The following is a 20,724-nucleotide window of genomic DNA, read 5'->3' as shown; positions in this document are numbered from 1 at the left end:
TTATCAACTCCCCCCACACTATACCAACCATACCCCTTACTCTATGCTACCACTAGCTCTAACCATACACTAACCATAACCCTGCACTAACCATAACCCTACACTAACCCTAAACCTACCACTACTCCTAACCCCAAAGGAAACAATCTGCTGATATCAGGTTTCCTAGTTTAAACAGTAGAATGGTATGTTGCTGCTAACATCTGTATTTTTCAATATTACAGAACATTTTCCACACTGTGATAGGTGCTGGGCAGCTGGCAAAGCCTAGCAGTGATCACAATCAACTTGGAGACATGTAGAAATTCCCAGTCAGGGTCTGTTCAGACCCTGGAATTCTCCTTCAGCATCCTGCATCCCTAGAATCAAAGCTGCTGAGTGCGATTGCTCAGCCGTGGTATTCTGAATGGATTTATCTGTTTCCCGAGCTAACTTTAAATGCTTCATACAGCTCATGCGTTAGTCTGGGGTAACTGAAAATGGCAATGAGGAGCCCCAGGTATCCATTAATACCTGGGCCTCCCTGGTGTGAACAGGGATTTAACCCTGTTTACACCGAATTGCAGGATTGACCTCTACATCCAACTAATCTTACATCAAAAATTGCCCTAGATAACAGAAGGATTCCCCAGATATCTTATAATACCCGAGGCTCCCTGATGTTGGCTGGGATTTAACCCTGCTCACACCAAAACATTAGGACGTTTCAATACACCCCAGTGGCAAAGCCCAGTGTACCTACTGACCCATCCCAACGTTGTTTGTATTAAACTTAAAGACAAAATATTAGGGGTTTATAAATGTCTCCAGTGCCCAGAGATGTTTAGATTCCATTACATTTTAGGTTAATGTTAGTGTGAGGACCTAACTGAAAGGGCAGCACTGGGACAATGTCCTGCATACCTAGCAGGTTTTAAATTTTTCATCTATGGTTTTATTTTTTTTAAATATATAACCATGGTTCAGAATAAATGGTTGCTGTTCGTTAACATGCCTTAACACAATAGTGTGCTTTGTTTTTTTGAATTTTTATTTTATTTTGTTGGACAAAAACCGAACCATTTTTACCGGGCTTGGAGTAGCAGAATGTCCGTGATAAACAATACAATCTCAAGTTCTTTATAAATATTATTGTAGTTGGCTAGTTCTTCAAAAAAACCTGCTGGGATGGTTTTGCATTCAGAGTTGAACCCATGTAGATTCACAAACCTCTAAAATACTTGTTTTATTGTAATTTCAGGATAACTTTGCAGGAAACGACTTTGGCAATATGGTCTATTGTCTAAAATCTGTAACTCCATCATGCCAGGACTGCCATTCATGGCAATCACATGGCACATGTATTAACTGTTGGTAAATGATTATGCTTTTCTCTTTTTATTACTCACACATAAAATGGAAGTGTTCCACTTTTCTGTGTGGACCATGAATGTAAATATGGACCGCATTGCTCCGTGCAGGGAATCGTGGAAGCCGGCACCACATAGCACATGAAGCAGAGTTAAAAAGTATTACTATTACACATAATACTCCACCACAGCGACAACACCTAAAATTAAAAAATGTGCTAGTCATATGCATTCCATGCTACCGTTGTTCTTTGAATGTTCTTAAAACGTTTGGTATAGCTATTGTGGCATACCGAATTTATCTGTTAATATGTGCACAACATAAATAAAGAATGAAAAAAAAAAGTGTCGGGAATATAAAACACTATAATGTCCCTCTGTCCCCTTGTTGCTGAAAGGGATAAAAATCTGTGTTTTCTTATGGGGATTTTCAAGATGCTGGATGTCCTCATACTAAGAAAGCCTGAGGTTGTCCAGCACCGTTAAACTCTGTGAAACCGCAGAAAGCACCTCTAGTGGCTGTCTAGGACACTGCAACCAGACCACTTCAATGAGATGTAGGGTTCTGTGTGCCTATAGTGTCCCTTTAAGTGCCTAATAGTTTCTCCATTGTGGATCTCTCTGTGTTAATTCCTCAGTAGCATGTACAGGGGTGAGTAATAGAGGAATGGTTTTTAACATAAACAAAGCCACAATGGAAGATCCAGTTGATGGATGAATGAATAAATGTATTTCTTACCCACGCTGTGGGAGGAGGCTGAAAGTTCCAGGCAATCCAAATATGTTTGCATTCAACAAACTCCTCTCACAGTATGACTCTTCAAATGATAAAATGTAAAGGTTATAACTTTGATACGGTCTTCAAACTATAAAAAAAACAGAGAACCCCAGGGTCTGAGCTGAAGAGGAGACACCAGTCTGTTTGGGCGAACCCTAGGGTCTAAACAGACACTGTGTCTCCCTGGCTGTGACCACTGCTGGCCTTTACCAACTGCCCAGCACCAATCATTGTGATTTGGCTTAGGAAGCATGCTTGATTCACTGTCAGGAAAATGTTCCTGTAATACTGAAAAAGCCAGTAGTTTGCAGCAACATTACCACTCTCTACTGTTTAAATTAGGAAACCAAATCTGTAGATGTACCTTTTGATATATCAGTCCTACTCCCTTAATCTTTACCCTGAAGATAAGCTGTGAATGACCAATTGCTAAACCACTAAAACAAAGCTCCAAAGCAGGGCTGTGGATGACTAATAACAAATATAAAATATTTCCCGACATCCAGAAACAAATCTGAGAATTACAAGATCTTACACCCCCTTAGTCCTCAACCATACTCTTCCAGACATATCACAACATGACACCCAAATGATTCAGAGGAGGCAACTACATTACCTAAAAATAGTATTTGTATTATGAATAAGATTTATTTATTTTTATTGGTCAAGTAAAACAGTAAATACAACATTCTTGGACATGCATGTCTAAATCGGCAACCATTCGTGGGTCGCGCAGGACCGTCTTAATGAACTTGTCAGGACGCGCAGGTCCATTGCAATCAATTAAATAATTTCTAGTATAATGTAACACTGGTTAAGGCACCTATTCCATCTACTCATGTTTCAGTAGCAAAGGAGTACTGGTCAGAGAATAGCTTAGGTAGTTTGAGGGATCCTCCTTCCCCTTGCTAGTCTGTTCTGGCTAGCGAGGAGCAGTACTCCATAACCCCCCTGCACCCAGCCCGTCCAAGAAGTGGGCTGCGGTCATCTGCAACACAGATTAGGGGCTCATGGGTCAGAGGCAAGGGGCGTCAACGTCCCTAGAACTCTGTTAGACCATTCCTGTTGCTCACGGCTGGCAACCCGAGACCCCATTAAGCAGTAACACCCATCTCCTCCCTCCTTTCGCTCACTACTCTCCTCGGGTCTCCTATGTCTTCAACCTCTGGAAGTCAGAAATGTAGGCAGTCGTCAGCCAATGTGCCCAAATATCTGCGTACAATTGGGAGCGGTCCTGTGCTGTGTAAATTAATTATCGTCTTAAGCCTTACATTCTAGTAAACCAGACAGTAGGGGGTGGTGGTATGTCCCGTTTCCCAGGGATTTCTTATATTTAGCGGTCAGCGAAGAGGTATGGTGTAGGAGAAATAGGGCGGGCCGGAAGGGAGGGGGGTTGTCAGAAATCTTCAATAGGATGGCGTTTATCGCCTTCCAGAAAAGTTTGACCCTTGGGCTTTCCCAACAGATGTGGAGGAACAATCCTGTGGCCGCATGGCAGCGCCAACAGTCCCCATCTAGGGACAGGTTCATTTTCTGGAGGGCCTGCGGGGTTCGATACCACATAGATGATACTTTAAATGTGGTTTCCTGGGTTTTACTAGCTAGGGCGCAATGCTGTACTAGATCACATATCTTCCCCCACTACTGTGATGTAAACTCTCTCCAATTGCCATTTTCCCCATCTATGATGGTGCTGGGAGATTTAAGTTGTGTTGTTGTAATGAGTATAGGAGGGAGATCGCATAAAAATAGTATTTTATCAGAGACACTGCTGACATAGAACTACAACTCTGCGGAGTAATACCAACTATTAGTTTCCTGCTCTGCTAGTCTTTGCAATAGTGTTTGGCACCATTGCCGTTTTGGCTGCACTCCATAACCACTCACAAGGTTTTTGACACAATGCAATATGTACGCATCGTGTGGCGTCCATGGCAACTGACAACTGGGAATGCCCTTTATCATTCGGTGCGTGACAACACATGAGAAAACATGTTTCCCTTGGAGCTGTGCAGCCAAAAGCATTTAAAGTTGATTCTACATAATGGATATCAAGTTCTGAAACAATGATTGTAGAGCGCTCCTCAATGTTATACTAATAAATGAAAGATACAGTATTAAAGTATATTCCAGGCTAGTATTTTATGCAGCTTAGGCACATGATACACCCAAATGTCTCAAATATGTGACATGTCTTTATATTTTGTTCTTTATTAAAAACATCTAACTGCATACATATTAAAATGACTAGTGAATTACTTGCTGTGTTTGGCACATTGCCTTTTTAAATCCATATAAAACCAATGTCCTTTTTATTTATGTATTTTTATTATACCAGGGTAAAGAATCTCCATACTTTTCAATTTGAAGGCTCTACAATAATTGTGTCATCATCAAGTGATGGTTATGTAAAGATGTGGAAACTTGACAGAGAAAATGTATGTATGATTCTGCAGATTGTGAAAAAATCAAAACGTTGAACCTTGCATAATATACATTTGTTTGGAAAGGTGTTCTTGAAACACAGTCATGGGAAAAAGAAAGTACACCCTCTTTGAATTCTATGGTTTTGCACATAGGGATATAACAATCTGTCTCTTAGCAGGTCTTAAAATTGGGTAAATTACACCTCAGATGAGCAACAACGCATGACATATTACACCATTTCATGATTTAACAAAATATTAAGCCTTGAGACTCTGAACGTTCGTGTGAGTGGCTACCACTGGAGGTGTGCATAGGGGACAATGTAAACTCTGGCTTTTCTCTGAAAAAACAGTGTTTACATTAAAAATCCTGCAGGGACTGACTATACTCACCAGAACAGCTACATTAAGCTGTAGTTATTGTTGAATATAGTGTCCCTTTAATGATATGCTTTATAGATACCTTAATTAAAGGAACACTATAGGTTCAGGAACCAAAACATGTATTCCTGACCCTATAGTTTTAAAACACTAGCACCCATAAATATAGTGAAATATTACCTTTATTCCAGTCTGCTAGTGTTGACTCTGTCCAGATCTGCCTCATTGACTGACCTCATCAGAAGTGAGGCAGGGTGGGGGGAGGGGGGGGGGGAGAGTCTTATGCTTCCCTGGCCAATCAGCATCTCCTCATAGAGATGCATTGAATCAATGCATCTCTATTAGGAAAAGTTCAGTGTCTCCTTGCAGCGGGTGACCTCAGAAGCACCTCTAGCAGCCATCTGAGGAGTAGTCACTGCAGGTGTCCCTAGGCTGGAAAGTAAACACTGCCTTAAAAAAAAAAAAAATGTTTACAGCAAAAAACCTGCAGGGACGGACTATACTCTCCAGAACAACTACATTAAGCTGTAGTTCTGGTGACTATAGTGTCCCTTTTCAACCAAAAAAAAAAAGTCAAAGGATGCATTCAGCAAAGGGATGTTCGCCTGGGACCTGATAACATTTCAGAAGGATATAGTGTGTCACAAATGATGAAAAATGTAAGAAGCCAATTTTGCTATTTTTTTCCCCCCTGTAAATATTAGCATGATATATGGATTCCTGATGTTTCCAACTGAAGACTTAACAACCAGGTTAACAAATGTTTTGTCATTTAAAATGTTTGTTCAACAGATGTCTTTGCGTAGGAAAACGATCCATCAGCATTGACAGAAGTGATTGGGGTGTGTCATAAAAAAGCAAACCAAAAAAATAAAACCATAAACAAATTGACATGGGATCATATTACAAAACTGTAGGGAGATAATTGGATATTTTGTAAATTATAGAATTCTTCAAAGTTCCCAATGTTTTAGTCTTTTCACAGAGACTTAAAGAATTCATATTTGTATAGTATCACATGCTATAGAGGGATGGTCAAGTGTTTAATGTATTTGTATGTTTATTTTTAGTTGCAGAATGCTCCATCCTTGCTTTGCAAAGTCAGTACATCAGCGAGACTTACATGTGTTTCAGTGTGGCAATCTGGAGTTGAGGATAAGGAAAAATCCACTGAAGATGCCACTCCTGGTAAGAATTTTTGTGTCTATATTTTGTGATTTTCATTTGTTTTGGCAGGGACTATTTTATTGAAAAGGGAGGGAAGTGGGATATGACTACTTTTACAGCCAGTAACCAGTGGTTCTTACATCAAAGTATTGCAGTTCTTGGGGACCCCATGTAGCTGTACCATTAACCCCTTAAGGACACAACTTCTGGAATAAAAGGGAATCATGACGGAATATTTCCGTCATGTGTCCTTAAGGGGTTTTAATGTCTGCATCTTTCCATTACCCACACTATGTACAGAGTTGGGGATGTTAGTATGTTTAATGTGATGACCCAAAGATGCTACAGTAGCATACAGTAATACATATTTGGATCTTTTTCCTTTTTTTTCGCGTTTTACAGATTGCTGGATTTCTAGTTCTGTATGTTGTGCCAGGTAGTAGTTATAGAATTACTGTGTAAATATGATCTAGTTAACTTTGAGTATTTAAGACAGCTGGAGGTATCTGGTTACTAAGCTTCATAACATACTAGTCTGGAATATACTTTAAAGCGGCAATGTTATCTTTTTAAAATATGTGCTGATTCCAGTTATTCAATTGCATTTCCAGACCAACATTCTCAGACTGCCAAGAAGAAACCCAAATCAAAGAGAGACACAACAGAGGATACAGAAGAAACAGAAACCCCAGTTGTCCAAAAAAAACGGAAACTTGAAAATAAACAAAAGAAGAAAAAGGGACAACAAAGTAGTGCATGAACGACCAGCCCATTTTATTAAAATTAGTGTTATTCACTTTAAACATACAGTGGATATACTTTTTTTTTTTAATCTGAATCTTGTTTGCATTCTAAAGAACTGGTAAATACATCTAAAATAGAGATTAAGGAAAATTCCACTCTTCAGACCAAGAATATGCATTTTGTAGACAACTTTGTAACATGCCTATTCTGTGTATAAAAATCTCTAGTCTAGTGCGGGCAATAATCTTTCTCACATTGGTAATTGCTTCTGAAGTGTAACAGTTGTCTGCTCCAATGTGCCAATACAGGATTAATGGTACACCCTAAATGCATTTGTTTTCTTCATTATTAAGCAACCACAGTTCAGTGTGAATATTATCTATTTTTATATAATAATGTATATCTTCATTGTGTGCATACCATGTAATTAAGTTATGGTAAATAAATTAACTTGTAGGTATCAATCTGGCATGGTTTTATTATTTAGCTATAAATTATTGCTTTGGGAATTTGAGGTCTGATCAGACATGAGACTAAAGGAGCAGGCCCCTCAAAGGCTTGCACCAGGAGATGTTAGGTCTTTTTAGCCAATATGTAAACCAGCAATAGAACAAGCTCACCCTGGCATTTATTTCTAGGATCATGTCTGTGTGGGCCTACTTCGCGTCACATTATGTGCCTGTGCTGATGTTCCATAGAAAAGAACCTTCTCCTCTTGTGCAATTCAGTCATCCGATGGCAAAGCAGAAAAGAGATGCCTGTAAACAGATGTGGAATAAGACCCTCTTAACTGGAGGAGAGCCAAATTTCATGGCTTTCAGAGAGTAGTAACGTTACATGGGGATGTAGGACAGGTTGTATACAATAGGTAAAGTGACGGTGGAAGTGTGTGTTAAAACAAATAACAAGGGATAAGGTAATAGACCAGAATATAACAAGTACATTTTGTGCCAAAAAGCTATTTGGTATATAGAGTAGGGAAATAATGAAAAAGTTCAAGGGACACAGACCACAATTTTTGCTGTCTGCCATTAGGTTTTACTTCATATTTGCATATTTCATGGACCCAAGAAAAAAAGATTCTGTTGCCATCCAACAGAACATGTCTATACAGTGATATAAAATATTTTTCTTCTTTATGGCAGGTGGTGGGATACGTAATCATGGTACTCCTAGTGCATGATATGTAACCATCAGATTAAAAAACAATGCACAAGTAGTCAGCCCACAAAAAAATCTCAGTTTCAAACCTTTCAAGGCTAACAAACACTCATCTTGTGTAAATAATATGGGGATATAATTATATCATATAGCCACATCATGTTTAACCCCTTAAGGACCAAACTTCTGGAAAAAAGGGAATCATGACATGTCACATGTCATGTGTCCTTAAGGGGTTAATAAATATCAGAGCTCAGACATAAGATACTATATAATTTAAGAATACAACAGTTAAACATTGATTTAAAATTTTATATTTCTAAAAATGGATATCTGAAATTGTAGGAGTGGCTAGATAAGCACTTTATGAACAGGTACATTGTAACTAAATAACGTTTTCAGTAACGGATGAATACCTGCATTTCAATAGCTACAACCCAAGCATGTTTGTTGCTTTTAGTGCTATGGCAACCGTACTATTGAGATGTTAGATATGTTTTCTTTGTGATGGAGTTGTCCAGGTAACCGAGGCAGAATGTGTATGCGTTTAGTGCCCCCTTGTGTTGCACAGTGATTTTGTAAATTCTAGTTAGAGAATTCATGGTTACAGGTTATCCAGTTTTTAATGTGAAAGTCTGTTTGGATGCAAGATGTGCTAAGACAGTCCACATGTACATTTTATATCAAATAAGCTTACAAAATCATTTTAAAACCATCTGCTTTTCATTCCGAGATTAAACTGCCAATCTTGGATTGTTCTGCTATGAAAAGAGCGTGTTTTTGGTGGTTCCATTTTCCATCCGTTTTCCTGAGGGGAGATTTTTAAACCTTTATTTCCAACACATTTTTTTTTTCCCTGCAAATCCTATATTTTATTGACTAATTTATTACAATACTATTTTCATTTAATTTCCATTACATATTGAGTTTTTATTTTTATTAAAATAACATTTATTCTCTGTGAACCCCTTCTCTTATGAAATTAATTATAAATAATTGTAGCACTGGCAATAGGAGATGTGGGGAGGGAGGGTGAGGTGCAATTTTTTTTCCGAAATGTTTTGTTACCTATTTGGCATTGAAATCTGACATATCTCATTGATTTATTTACTAAGTATGAGAATTCAAGTTGTTCAAGTGAATTTTAAATTTAAGGCCTTGATATTTTTTTCCAGTTTGTTATAACCCATTTGGAGTGCAATATCCAGACATTGATCACGTTATTTAAAAATTTCCAGATTTTGCACATCACGCAGAAAAAGGGCCTGAATAAGGTCAGGATTTCGGCCTGACAGACTGCCACAAATGGCTGTAATCCTGACTGCTGGTGGGCAACTAGTTAAGTAACCGACTCCACCACTAGGGTTTATTATGTAGTGGCTGGCCAGCATTTGTTTACCAGCTGCTACATTAAATAAACCTCTTCTAAATGTTTAAAACTAGCAACAGGGCAGTCATTTTGCCGTGTCACTATAAGTGCCCCATCAACACCTTTTAAGTAAAGAGGTGAACACAGTACTCCTCCCCACCCCCCATGAATATCTGGTGTTGACTTAAATAATGGAGGTGAACAGATCACTGTGTCCCCCAACCCACACTGTTGCCAGCAGGATGGAGCTATTAAATTAAAATAAATGGAAGGACATCCTTATGTCCCTCCTGCCACCACAGTCAGTGCCTAGCCCACACACATTGTCCCTGTACCTAGTTATAGCGGACCTGACAATCTTCTAATTTTAATAATATATATATTTATTTATTTTTTTCCCCAGCACAGAGTTGCTCCAGTCCTCTATTCCATTGACAATACAGAGGAGTCATGGCCTCTGCAATGGAAAGCATTGATTTAATGTTTTCCTATGGGGCTTCTGCATCACATGACTAAGTTTTACTTGGTCTGTGCTGCAGAAGCACTTCTAGTGGCTGTCAGTGTGCCATGAGAAGTTTACCATGAACCGTTTCTCAAAAACTGTAATGTTTTACAATGCAGAGTTAAAAGGAAAGGACCACTGCACCCAGTCCTCTTAAGTGACTTTAACGGACAACTGTAAACAAATTTTACGTTCACATTGTTTAAAAGTTTGAAACTGCAGCACAGAAACTAGTAGTGTGAAGTGGCGGAAGTCCTATAGAGAGGGCCCTGGTGTAAGAAAGTATTTGGGGCTCACCCCGGCATCTGTCGTACATATTGCGCAATGTAATGCCATCTTTTACCATTGGCCCATCCTTCCAGGGTTTTAATTGTGAGCAGTGTTTGAATGTAAGCATCTTTTTACATGGAGTATGTGCATGTGAACATAGTGTTTATATTTGTGTGTAGCCTTGGCATTTGAATTCAGTTGTGTGTTTGTATGTACTGTTGCCACTTGAAACCAGTGATACACTTGTATGTAGTGTGTTTGAATGCAGGAATGTGTTTGTATGTAGTTAGGGCATTTGCTTGCAGGGGCGTGCTTGTAGTGGTAATGTTTGAATTCTGGTATGTATAGCCAGATATACACATCTGTAGCCACAGAAGCATACACACAAGTCGCAATTTGCATATATTTAGCCAACCCCCTGCTTACATATATTTTGAGTGCAGAAGGGTGGCTTCCCTAGGCTGGATGAAGTTGATGGGAGTCTGAGGCTGTCCAGGTTTTCTGCCGTGCTCTCCCTCCCACCCTGTATGTACTTACTCTATCATCCTAGCCTGCGCAGTCTGTCAGTTGGGAGGAAGTGACAAGTAGTCACCCAACACTGGCTGCCATTATTAAAAGGGGCCTAGTTGCCCTGCTAAAGAACCTGCCTATCAGGATTGCCCTACGTCCATGGGCTACCCATTACAGCTGCCGTGTCTCTAGTTCTGCCACTGTGTCTGACCGAACATGTCTGCCCAACCAGATAAAGTGAAATAGTTTCAAAAACATATACACCATTTTTACAGGGCTGGTGCAAGGATTTTTGGGTACAGAGGCGTAGATGATTTTTGTCCCTTAGTATTCAAATTTTTTCTGTAAATTGCATTCCGGAAAATGTAATTCTGGCGAATTAAAACGGGTGAATTCAAACAGGCAAATTCACACAGGCAAACTTTGTTCCTGTATGAAGGCTTGAGAAAGAATAGACTTAAAGTGACACTATAGTCACCAAAACAACCTTAGCTTAAAGGACCACTTTAGTGCCAGGAAAGCATACTCGTTTTCCTGGCACTAGAGTGCCCTGAGGGTGCCCCCACCCTCAGGGACCCCCTCCCGCCCGGCTCTGGAAAGGGGAAAAGGGTTAAAACTTACCTTTTTCCAGCGCTGGGCGGAGAGCTCTCCTCCTCCTCTCCGCCTCCGTTCCTCCCCGTCGGCTGAATGCGCACGCGCGGCAAGAGCTGCGCGCACATTCAGCCGGTCGCAAAGGAAAGCATTCATAATGCTTTCCTATGGACGCTTGCGTGCTCTCACTGTGATTTTCACAGTGAGAAGCACGCAAGCGCCTCTAGTGGCTGTCAGTGAGACAGCCACTAGAGGAAAAAGGGGAAGGCTTAACTAATTGATAAACATAGCAGTTTCTCTGAAACTGCTATGTTTATAAAAAAATTAGTTAACCCTAGCTGGACCTGGCACCCATACCACTTCATTAAGCTGAAGTGGTCTGGGTGCCTAGAGTGGTCCTTTAATGAAACAGTTTTGGTGTATAGATCATGCCCCTGCAGTCTCACTGCTCAATTCTCTGCCACTTAGGAGTTAAATCACTTTGTTTATGAACCCTACTCACAGCTCCCTGCATGTGACTTGCACAGCCTTCCATAAACACTTCCTGTAAAGAGCCATCTAATGTGTATCTTTCCTTTATTGAAAGTTCTGTTTAATTTAGATTTTCTTATCCTCTGCTTTGTTAATAGCTTGCTAGACCATGCAAGAGCCTCCTGTATGTGATTAAAGTTCAATTTACAGAGAAAGAGATACAATTGTTTATGGTAAATTACATCTGATTGAAAGTGAAACATTTTTTTTCATGCAGGCTGTGCCAGGGGAGGTAATGGCAGCATAAACAGAAACAAAGTGATTTGACTTCTAAATGGCAGTGAATTGAGAAGTGAAACCTGGGAGGCTTGATCTATACACTAAAACTGCTTCATTAAGCTACAGATGTTTAGGTGACTTATTATTATTATTGCCATTTATATAGCGCCAACAGATTCCGTAGCGCTTTACAATATTATTAGAGGGGATTTAACAATTACAAATAAACGTACAGGAACAATAGGTTGAAGAGGACCCTGCTCAACCGAGCTTACATTCTATAGGAGGTGGGGTGTAAAACACATTAGGACAGGAATTTACAATCAAATAAGGTGGGCTGTCCTTTAGGAGAGGGCAAGAGACAGGTATGTGAGGTAGGGGTTAGTCTTGGAGGCCATAAGCTTTCCTAAAGAGATGTAAGATGTAAGATGTAAGATGTAAGAGTAGAGTTATATGTGGAGATTGCCAGTGAAGGACAGGAGAGGGAAGGGATGGACAGCAGTCGTGAATCAATGCAGCTGACAACTGCTGGAGATCAAGAGAATTAAGGTCCCTCCTGAGTTGAGGGGGGTTAGGCTGAGGTTGTTGGGTGAGGGGGTACGCAAGAGCAAATGATAACATGTAACACTAAATTTAAAATACCATCAATGTCACTATGGTATAATATGGCACTATAGCTTCTTCTGCCTGCCCTGCCCCCCCCCCCCCCCCAAATGTGAATAAAGGGTTAAAAGCCCTTTATTTACATACCTGACCCCAGTGCTGATGACCCTCGGTGCTGGGTCGCGGCTTTGCCTTTTCCGTCGTCCCACCAAGAGCTGGCGCTAATGCTGCATGCGCATTAGCCCTCCCAATAGAAAAGCATTGATATGGGGAAATAGCTGATGCTGGATGTCCTTCTGCATGTTGTATAGTAGTGTCTTGTATAAATGTGCATTACATTCGCCAGCAAAAAAATATATATAAATTATTTCATTAGATAATTATATTTATCTAATTATTTAACAAGTTACAGTTAAATAATGAATATAGGGTTAAAGTGCAGTCTGTCAGCTCTTATTTGAGAGTATTCACAACCAAATTGGACTGTAACCCTTTAACTCCTTAAGGACCAAACTTCTGGAATAAAAGGGAATCATGACATGTCACACACGTCATGTGTCCTTAAGGGGTTAAGGACGGCTGGCGTTCTATGCCGTCCTTTTTTGGGTGGTCCTAAACGCCAGCAAGCGGCATAGAATGTTACCGCCGTCCTTTGTACTCACCGGGTCCCCGCCGTTCCCCCGACGGCGGTCACGATCCTGGGGTCTGCCTGGGAGCTCAGGCAGACCCCCTCTGCCTGATCCCCCCCACCCCCCCTGGCCATTTGATCGCGGGGTCCTTGCGATCACATGGCCGGAATAGCTTGCTAATGCAGTGCCTGCAGGGGGCATGCCTGAGCTCTTAGGCAGTCCCCCTAGTGCCTGGAAAAAAGTTTTTAAAGTTCATAAAAAGATTAATAAAGATTAATTAATATATATATATATATATAATCCAAGTACTTTTATATGCACATGCATATACATAAACAATTAATAAAAGTGTATTTTTATATTTATGTATATATATATATATATATATATATATATATATTAATATTAAAATACATGTAGAATGATGTTAATTATATATACAATAAAAAATAATCAATAAATTAAAAAAAAAGAAAAAAAAAAAAGAAATATACCAGTTCTAATTTGTTCTAACTGTATTTGAAATTAATATACATATAAATTGAATTCAAAATACATTTAGAATGACATTATAAATACATATATGTATCTCTCTCTCCCTGTAACTTTCTAGGACACCATAAAATCTGTACATGGGGGATACTCTCCCGAGTATAACAGTACCCCCCATGTGCAGGTTTTATGGTGTTTTCAAAAGTTACTAAGTCAAATATAAGGCTTGGGTTTCCTTTTTTTTTTTCACATTGAAATTTGCCGATTGGTTAGGTTGCTTTTGAGACCGTATGGTAGCCCAAGAATGAGAATTACTGCAACGATGGCATACCATTTGCAAAAGTAGACAACCCAAGGTATTGAAAATGGGGTATGTCCAATCTTTTTTAGTAGCTACTTAGTCACAAACACTGGCCCAAATTAGCGTTCAATTTAGTTTTTTGCATTTTTCACACACAAACAAATATGAATGCTAAATTTGGCCAGTGTTTGTAACTAAGTGGCTACTAGAAAAGACTGGACATACCCCATTTGTAAAACACTGGGTTTTCTACTTTTGCAAATGGTATGCCATCATGGGGGTAATTTTCATTCCTGGGCTACCATTTGGTCTCAAAGGCAACGTAACAAATCTGGCGAATTTCAATGTGTATAACCTGAAAAATGTAACATGCTATATTTGACCCTGTAACTTCCCAAAACACCATAAAACCTGTACATACTACAGTACTGTTTTACTGTACTGTTTTACACGTGAGACATCGCTAAAAACAAATATATGTATTTTATAGCAGTAAGAGCAAACAGTATTATGACATTTAAAATTTCATGTAGAACTAAAATAATAATAATTTTCTCCCATTTTTTATATTTTATTCATATAAAATTATGTTTCATAGCTAAATATTTGATGTTAAATGAAAGCCCTGTTTCCCCTGAATAAAATGATATATAACAAGTGTTGGTGCACTTATTAAAAAAGAGGTAAAGTACGGTTGAACAATCAAGGTCAGAGGACTCCCAGAGGGGTTGCCGGAGACGGACCTACCACACATGGTCAAGCGCCTGCTTACCACCATTTTACCCACAGACCAAGCTAACGCCATAACACCCACAGAGCTCTTTCGAATTCCAAAACCGGCTGGGGCTCCAGAAATGGCCACAAGGGACACCATACTATCCTTTAAAAACGGGACTGACAAATCGAAGGTCCTCACGGCCGTCCGAGGCAAGGCCCCCATACAATTTGAAAATACCACACTAACCTTTTTTGCCGACCTGTCCAGTGGAACTCTGGCGTGGCGCAGGTCTCTTCGGCCTCTCACCTCCACACTCCAGCGCAACAACGTACCTTATCGCTGGCGACCCTCACACACGCTCCTGATACAACAGGGTGAAACGTCGCACCAAATCCACAGCATGCAGGAGGCAGCGGCCCTTCTACGAACCCTGGGTCTACCACAAGACTTACCCCCCCAAACAGGACCCGGTGCCCCTACCACCCCGAGCCACAATTGGGATCCAGCAAACATCGCTCCTTTCAGACCACGGAGCACCACACCGGTTACATATGCCTCAGTTACCACATAGATGGAGCCGAAGGGTGCACCCTCCAAGCTCCACAATACCACGACCGACAACCAGACACAGGCTATGGAACAAGCCTGGGGAGGGGGCAGAACCTGTTCCGACAAGCGACAGGGACCACCGAAAAGGACAACACAAATATGTTAAACTGAAGCCTAGCCAGGGCACCGGTTAACTTTCATTAACTTTCTCTAACTTTCTCACTTGGGGATGCAGCTGTAGGCCGCAGCAAACCGCTAAACAGGACCTCTAAATCAAGACGGCCGACCATCTTGACATGACAGCGTGAAAGCAAGTTCGTTCTGTTGAAATTTCACATTGTAGACTAATTTTTACCATAAGTAATAGATAGCCTTTTGAACTGTTAATATATGTCTTAGCTCAAGTTATATTGCCTACTATATAGCTACATAATCAACTATGCCTGTTACAAGCTCCAGGTTAGAATTGATGTACTAGAAATACCTGTCCAAGCCAGTTTACAGTTTGTACCCACTTTGGGTGATAACGCCTTTATTACATGTATATTGAGGCCATGCCGCTCAGTAGCATTAGTCGCTACATATCTAAAGCCGGCTAACCACAAGAGTACCATAGCTATAGACATCACCCTGCTCATACTTACTATGTTTTTTCCATTTTTAACGCAACAGAGTATATCCTATGTAAGGGCGACGTATAATAATCTTTAATATACAAATTATTACTTTTTGCTCTGAAGACATGCTGGAGGCCGTCTGTGACACACCATGCCCTTATGGCGATTGCCATATGCGCCCCCGCTTAAAGTGGCATCTATTTTGTTATGGTCTCTACTTGTAATGCACTTAAATCTTACGTCCATACCACTCACGATCCCCACATAAGATAATGAGCGCAGTTTGGCGTACACGCCTCTACTATAGAGTCTAGGGTTACACTTTGACTCAATGCCACCGCTGCGACAGAGTGAGAGGGCTCATGCCTAGCACTTACCCCTCTTACCTGCGAGATGGCGACATGTTCCATTCTTTTAACCTGTTGCACTATGGTACTAGCTAGCCCTACCTACACCCAGGCCCAACTAGTGAAGTTTTATAAACGTTTAGCCTAACAGGAGGTACTCAAAAATTTATGTCAACCATATCCTAAAACAAAAGCTTAATGTTTTCACATGTACATGTTATATAAAAAAATGTGCACTGCCCAAAAAAAAACAAAAAACTTAAGCTACATTGTGTAAATCTCGCCTTTGCGTTAACTAACATAATTCATTTTTTTTTTTTTTTTTTTTGCATGTTTACGCTCCAAGCCTTAAAGACAACTCACTAAGTCTACCTATTCTGTAAACGTACTATTTGTCTCTCTAACATGTATACATAGTGTTCTTGGTTTTTTTTGTTTGTTTGTTCTTTTTTTTTTTTTTAAACTACTGCGAACCGTACTACTAGATTTTGCTTTATCAAAGCTTAATATGTATAGCCTCCCTAGTTAGTACCCACTTAAACTAACCCTAGCAACGGTTAACTCTTGTTATATTAACTCCTTAAAATTGTGCATGTCACATGTCACATGTTAATTGAAATGTCAATCTACTGTCTACGTTTTCTCTCAACAAAACCTAAAACTGTGCCGTTTATTCATATGCCATGTTTTGATTATTGTCTGTTACCGCTTACGTCTGCTATTGTGGCTGAGTAAGTCTATTGTTATACCTTGCACAACAGAAAATAAAGAATAAAAAAAAAAAAAAAAAAAAAAAGTACGGTTGAACAGACATATAGTCAAATTCCAGGTTTTGTTTACGTTTTGTTTTAATCACAAGGTGTACATTTGGCTCAATTCTTAACCCCTTCAGGACCGGACTGTTTTTGCGATGTTTGTACGTTAAGGACCAGAGCTATTTTAACACTTTTGTGGTGTTTGTGTTTAGCTGTAATTTTCCGCTCTCTCGTTTACTGTTCCGATACAAATTATATATTGTTTTTTTTTCAAGACAAAAAGGGCTTTCTTTACATACTATTATTTTTTTTTTGTCAATCTTTCTTTTATTATGGCATTTGCGTCACAGGGTACAGAATAAAGAAAGGGGTTATTACAAGGTATCAGCCTGGTTTGAAGTACACTCCCAAGAAAGACTGCCACATTTTTTTTTTTTTACAATAGGTAAGCATAATAACACAAGCGAGGTATAAAAAATAGGTTCAAAGAATAATTATAGAGATTATTCAAACGGTGCTTTTCATGAGCAAAATATAGCCAATTAATCATGCTAAGTGTTAAACAATAGATTCTTTCTTTTTTAGTAAGTAGAGTCAAGGTAGGTAACATGCATTAACAGAATAAGTCTGGTAGATAAACGTGTCTATAGGTGAACATAATGGTACTAGCTAGGTTTAACTGTAACGTAAGAATATGTAAAGATTACTTAAGCTGTGCTTGTCATAAGACAGGTATATATAGGAAATTAAACATGCCAAATGTTAAACAGGCTTGTACAATCAGACATACCTGTAGACCGAGCAATTAGTAGACTATGCACAAGGTAACCCGCTACTCTCCCATCTACGACTTTGTACTCAAATCACTGATCATTATTAGTAAAAATAGTTTTTATAAATTTAAACAACATTTGCCCTGAATTTGAACCGAAATATGTTAACAAAATGTACACATCATGGTGAAGAGGTTAGAAGAGCGATATAGGTAGAGAACCTGTCTAGTGTAAGTGAATGTACATAGAGGTTTAAGTACTAATAGAATAAAATCCTCCAGTACTCATTACTGACGTATGTGTGTTGATGAGTTGCGTTCTGTAGACTAGGAGTGTGCATCGCAGAATGATTGGTCGGTTGGGTACTGTTGAAAGTCACATGCTATAGGTATCTGGGGTATAGTTACAGGTTCAGCTGTTTACAGTAGTACTACATTTCACAGCTGCTTAGCAATCAACACATTTGTTCAGAACATAGTTGTAATGGTATTCTAGCACACGTATGTTACGACAAGGATTTGGGGGTAATTAGTTCAGGCCGTGACTTGTCGTCCGTCTCTCAGTTTAACAGGGACGACCTATAGGCTATACCGCTGAGTATGTACTGTTGGGGGTCCATTTGTGTATACATTTGAACTGAGATGCCTCGTGAATAGAGGAAGCAGCGCGTCAATTGACTACCAGGTCTAATTGTGTCTGTGAGGAGATATAAAGCGACCCACATGCCCCCCGGGCCTGTTGGTATGCATGGTAGATTGCGGGGCTAATTACAGTGTGCTCCTGCTTTGCTCAGTCCATTCGTCATTAGGATATGGGCTTATACAGAAAGAACAAGGCATACCTTACGTGTTAAGGACTAATTGACAACTTTGGGTTGGGGCGCGCCTGAGAGGCTATTTCTGAGCAGACTACCGATCCAGTTAGTGGAGTGCTTCTGGGGTGGTGATGGTGGTTTTGGCTGACCCTCGGGCCCCCTTTGACTTCCATTCTAGTGTGTCGTATGTGTGTCAGGGGGGATCCCGTGTACGGGTGTGCCTAGCTTGTGAGGCGTTCTTGTGTGGTCCGTATGGTGCTTCTACATAGTTGGAGGTATGGTCGCCAGTCGTGGGCGTATCGTTATCTGGCTGGCTGTGGGCTATTCCCGGGTATTTTGCCCTGTCTGTGTATCTAATGTTAACAATTGTGTAGGCTGGTAACGGCATGTGGTTGTAACTGAACAAAAACAAAACATAATATAACATCAATTTAACGAAGGTATCTAGGCACCTTGTAGCCGTTTGTTGGGCGGCTCGAGTCCTGGGATGCATTTACGGGTACCGCGCTCGGAAGCAAGTGGCACTGCCCGCCAATGCTCCGGCTTGGTATGACCGCATGATCCCCGGGATTCCCTCAGCTGAGGGTGCGGGGTTCTGGCAAGTGGACGGTCCGTACTCCTTCCAGGCCATAGCACTTCCAGCTGAACATAGGTTGTGCCTGCTCGTAGTCTCAGTGCAGTCCGCAGCAAAAGTAGCGGCTTACGTGCGTCCATGATGCAAATGTCCCGGGTGTCGCCCATTCACTCGGGAAAGGCGTTATCTCGGTCCGAGAAGTAGCATTGGTTGGGTTCCCGTGGGGAGCAGGTTCCCACAGAGGGCAGGAGCGATAGTGAGGTGCGATTGGATTGTGGTGCGGCTGGGGTCGGAGTGGGAGCTCCGTCTAAGTCGTGACTGAGGCGTAGGTCACTGGCGTGGTGTTCCGTGGTATAAATGGAGCGCTCCTCTCTGGGTCGGGGTGGCGGGGGCTCGGGGTTCCGCTTGTGTGAGCGACTCCTGAGGCAGACCCAAGGTCTGCAAAAGGGCTGCTGCGTCCCGCAGACCCTGGATCTGATGAGTTGTCTCGCCCTGCTGCACGAGGAGTGTATGGGAGGACCGCCAGCGGTATTGTATGTTGTGGCGCCGGAGTGTGGCCGTGAGGGGCCGGAGTGTTCTGCGCCATGCCAAAGTCCCGTTAGACAAGTCATTGTAGAAGGTCAACCTTGTATTTTCGAATTGTATGGGGGGTTTACCCCTGAGGGCGGTGAGGACCGCTGCTTTGTCTGACCCATTTTTGAAGGTGAGTATAGTGTCCCTTGTGGCCGTGTCTGGGGCCCCAGCGGATTTCGGGATCCTGAAGAGATCTGCAGGTGTAACATGATTGGGTTGACCTGGGGCAGTATGGTGGCCAGCAGGCGCCTGATCGTGTGCGGCAGCTCTGCCTCCGACATCCCCTCCGGTATCCCTCTGACCTTTATGTTGCACCTCCGCCTCGCGTCCTCCTGGGCATCTAAGCGCCGTTCAAGCTGCCTGTTTTTGTGGGTCAGGTCGCGCATGTCCTGGCGATAGTGTGCTGGTGTTCCTGCGAGACGTTCTCAAGTGCTGTAATACGGCCCGTCAGGCCTTGTAGCTCTCCCCTCAGAGCGTTGACATCCGCAAGGATATTTTTCTGTAAATCCGCTAAGAGGGTTTTAAGCACTCCAGTGGTTACCAGGTCGGCATCAGGGTTATTCTTCGGTGTGTTCGGTTTCATCTTCGGCTTTGGGTCCGGTGCTCGGGGGTAGTCCTCATCGGCTCCCTCTGAGTAGTCTTCCGAAAAATCCGAGCAGCCTCCGTGGAGCGCTGCCATATTGGATTCACTCGGGCCACATGCTTGCCGCCACATCTCCCCAATTGTGAGCCCTGGGGCAGGTTTGTCCGGCTTTTGATTTTTGTTTTTGCGTCCCATGGAGCTGTAGGGGTTCTTGCGTGTGGTCCACGGTTAGTGGGGGTAGTATTTTCCGTGTTTAGGCTTATTATCTCTGGTTTTGGCCCGGAGCTCCAGAGGTGTGCGTCCGTTCGCTTCGGCAGTTCTACATACTATTATTTTTATCATGTCATATAATTTAATTTAATAATAATAATAAAACATGGTGAAAAATTACAAAAAAA

General features: G+C 41.2%; 1 protein-coding gene across 1 annotated transcript in view; it reads left to right on the top strand.

The window, feature by feature from the left end:
- Positions 1-7,310, top strand: part of PAK1IP1 (PAK1 interacting protein 1) — a 37,148-nt gene extending 29,838 nt beyond the window's left edge. Inside the window, exons 8-10 of the mRNA XM_063450521.1 lie at positions 4,466-4,565; positions 6,005-6,122; positions 6,713-7,310. Coding sequence (XP_063306591.1) covers positions 4,466-4,565; positions 6,005-6,122; positions 6,713-6,861 — 367 coding nt within the window. The 3' untranslated portion in view covers positions 6,862-7,310. The remainder of the gene's footprint in view (positions 1-4,465; positions 4,566-6,004; positions 6,123-6,712) is intronic.
- Positions 7,311-20,724: the final 13,414 nt, after the last annotated feature.

The sequence above is a fragment of the Pelobates fuscus genome, chromosome 4 (genome assembly GCF_036172605.1).
Source record: "Pelobates fuscus isolate aPelFus1 chromosome 4, aPelFus1.pri, whole genome shotgun sequence".
Lineage (NCBI taxonomy): Eukaryota > Metazoa > Chordata > Amphibia > Anura > Pelobatidae > Pelobates > Pelobates fuscus.
This window is presented reverse-complemented; position numbering and strand designations above follow the sequence as displayed.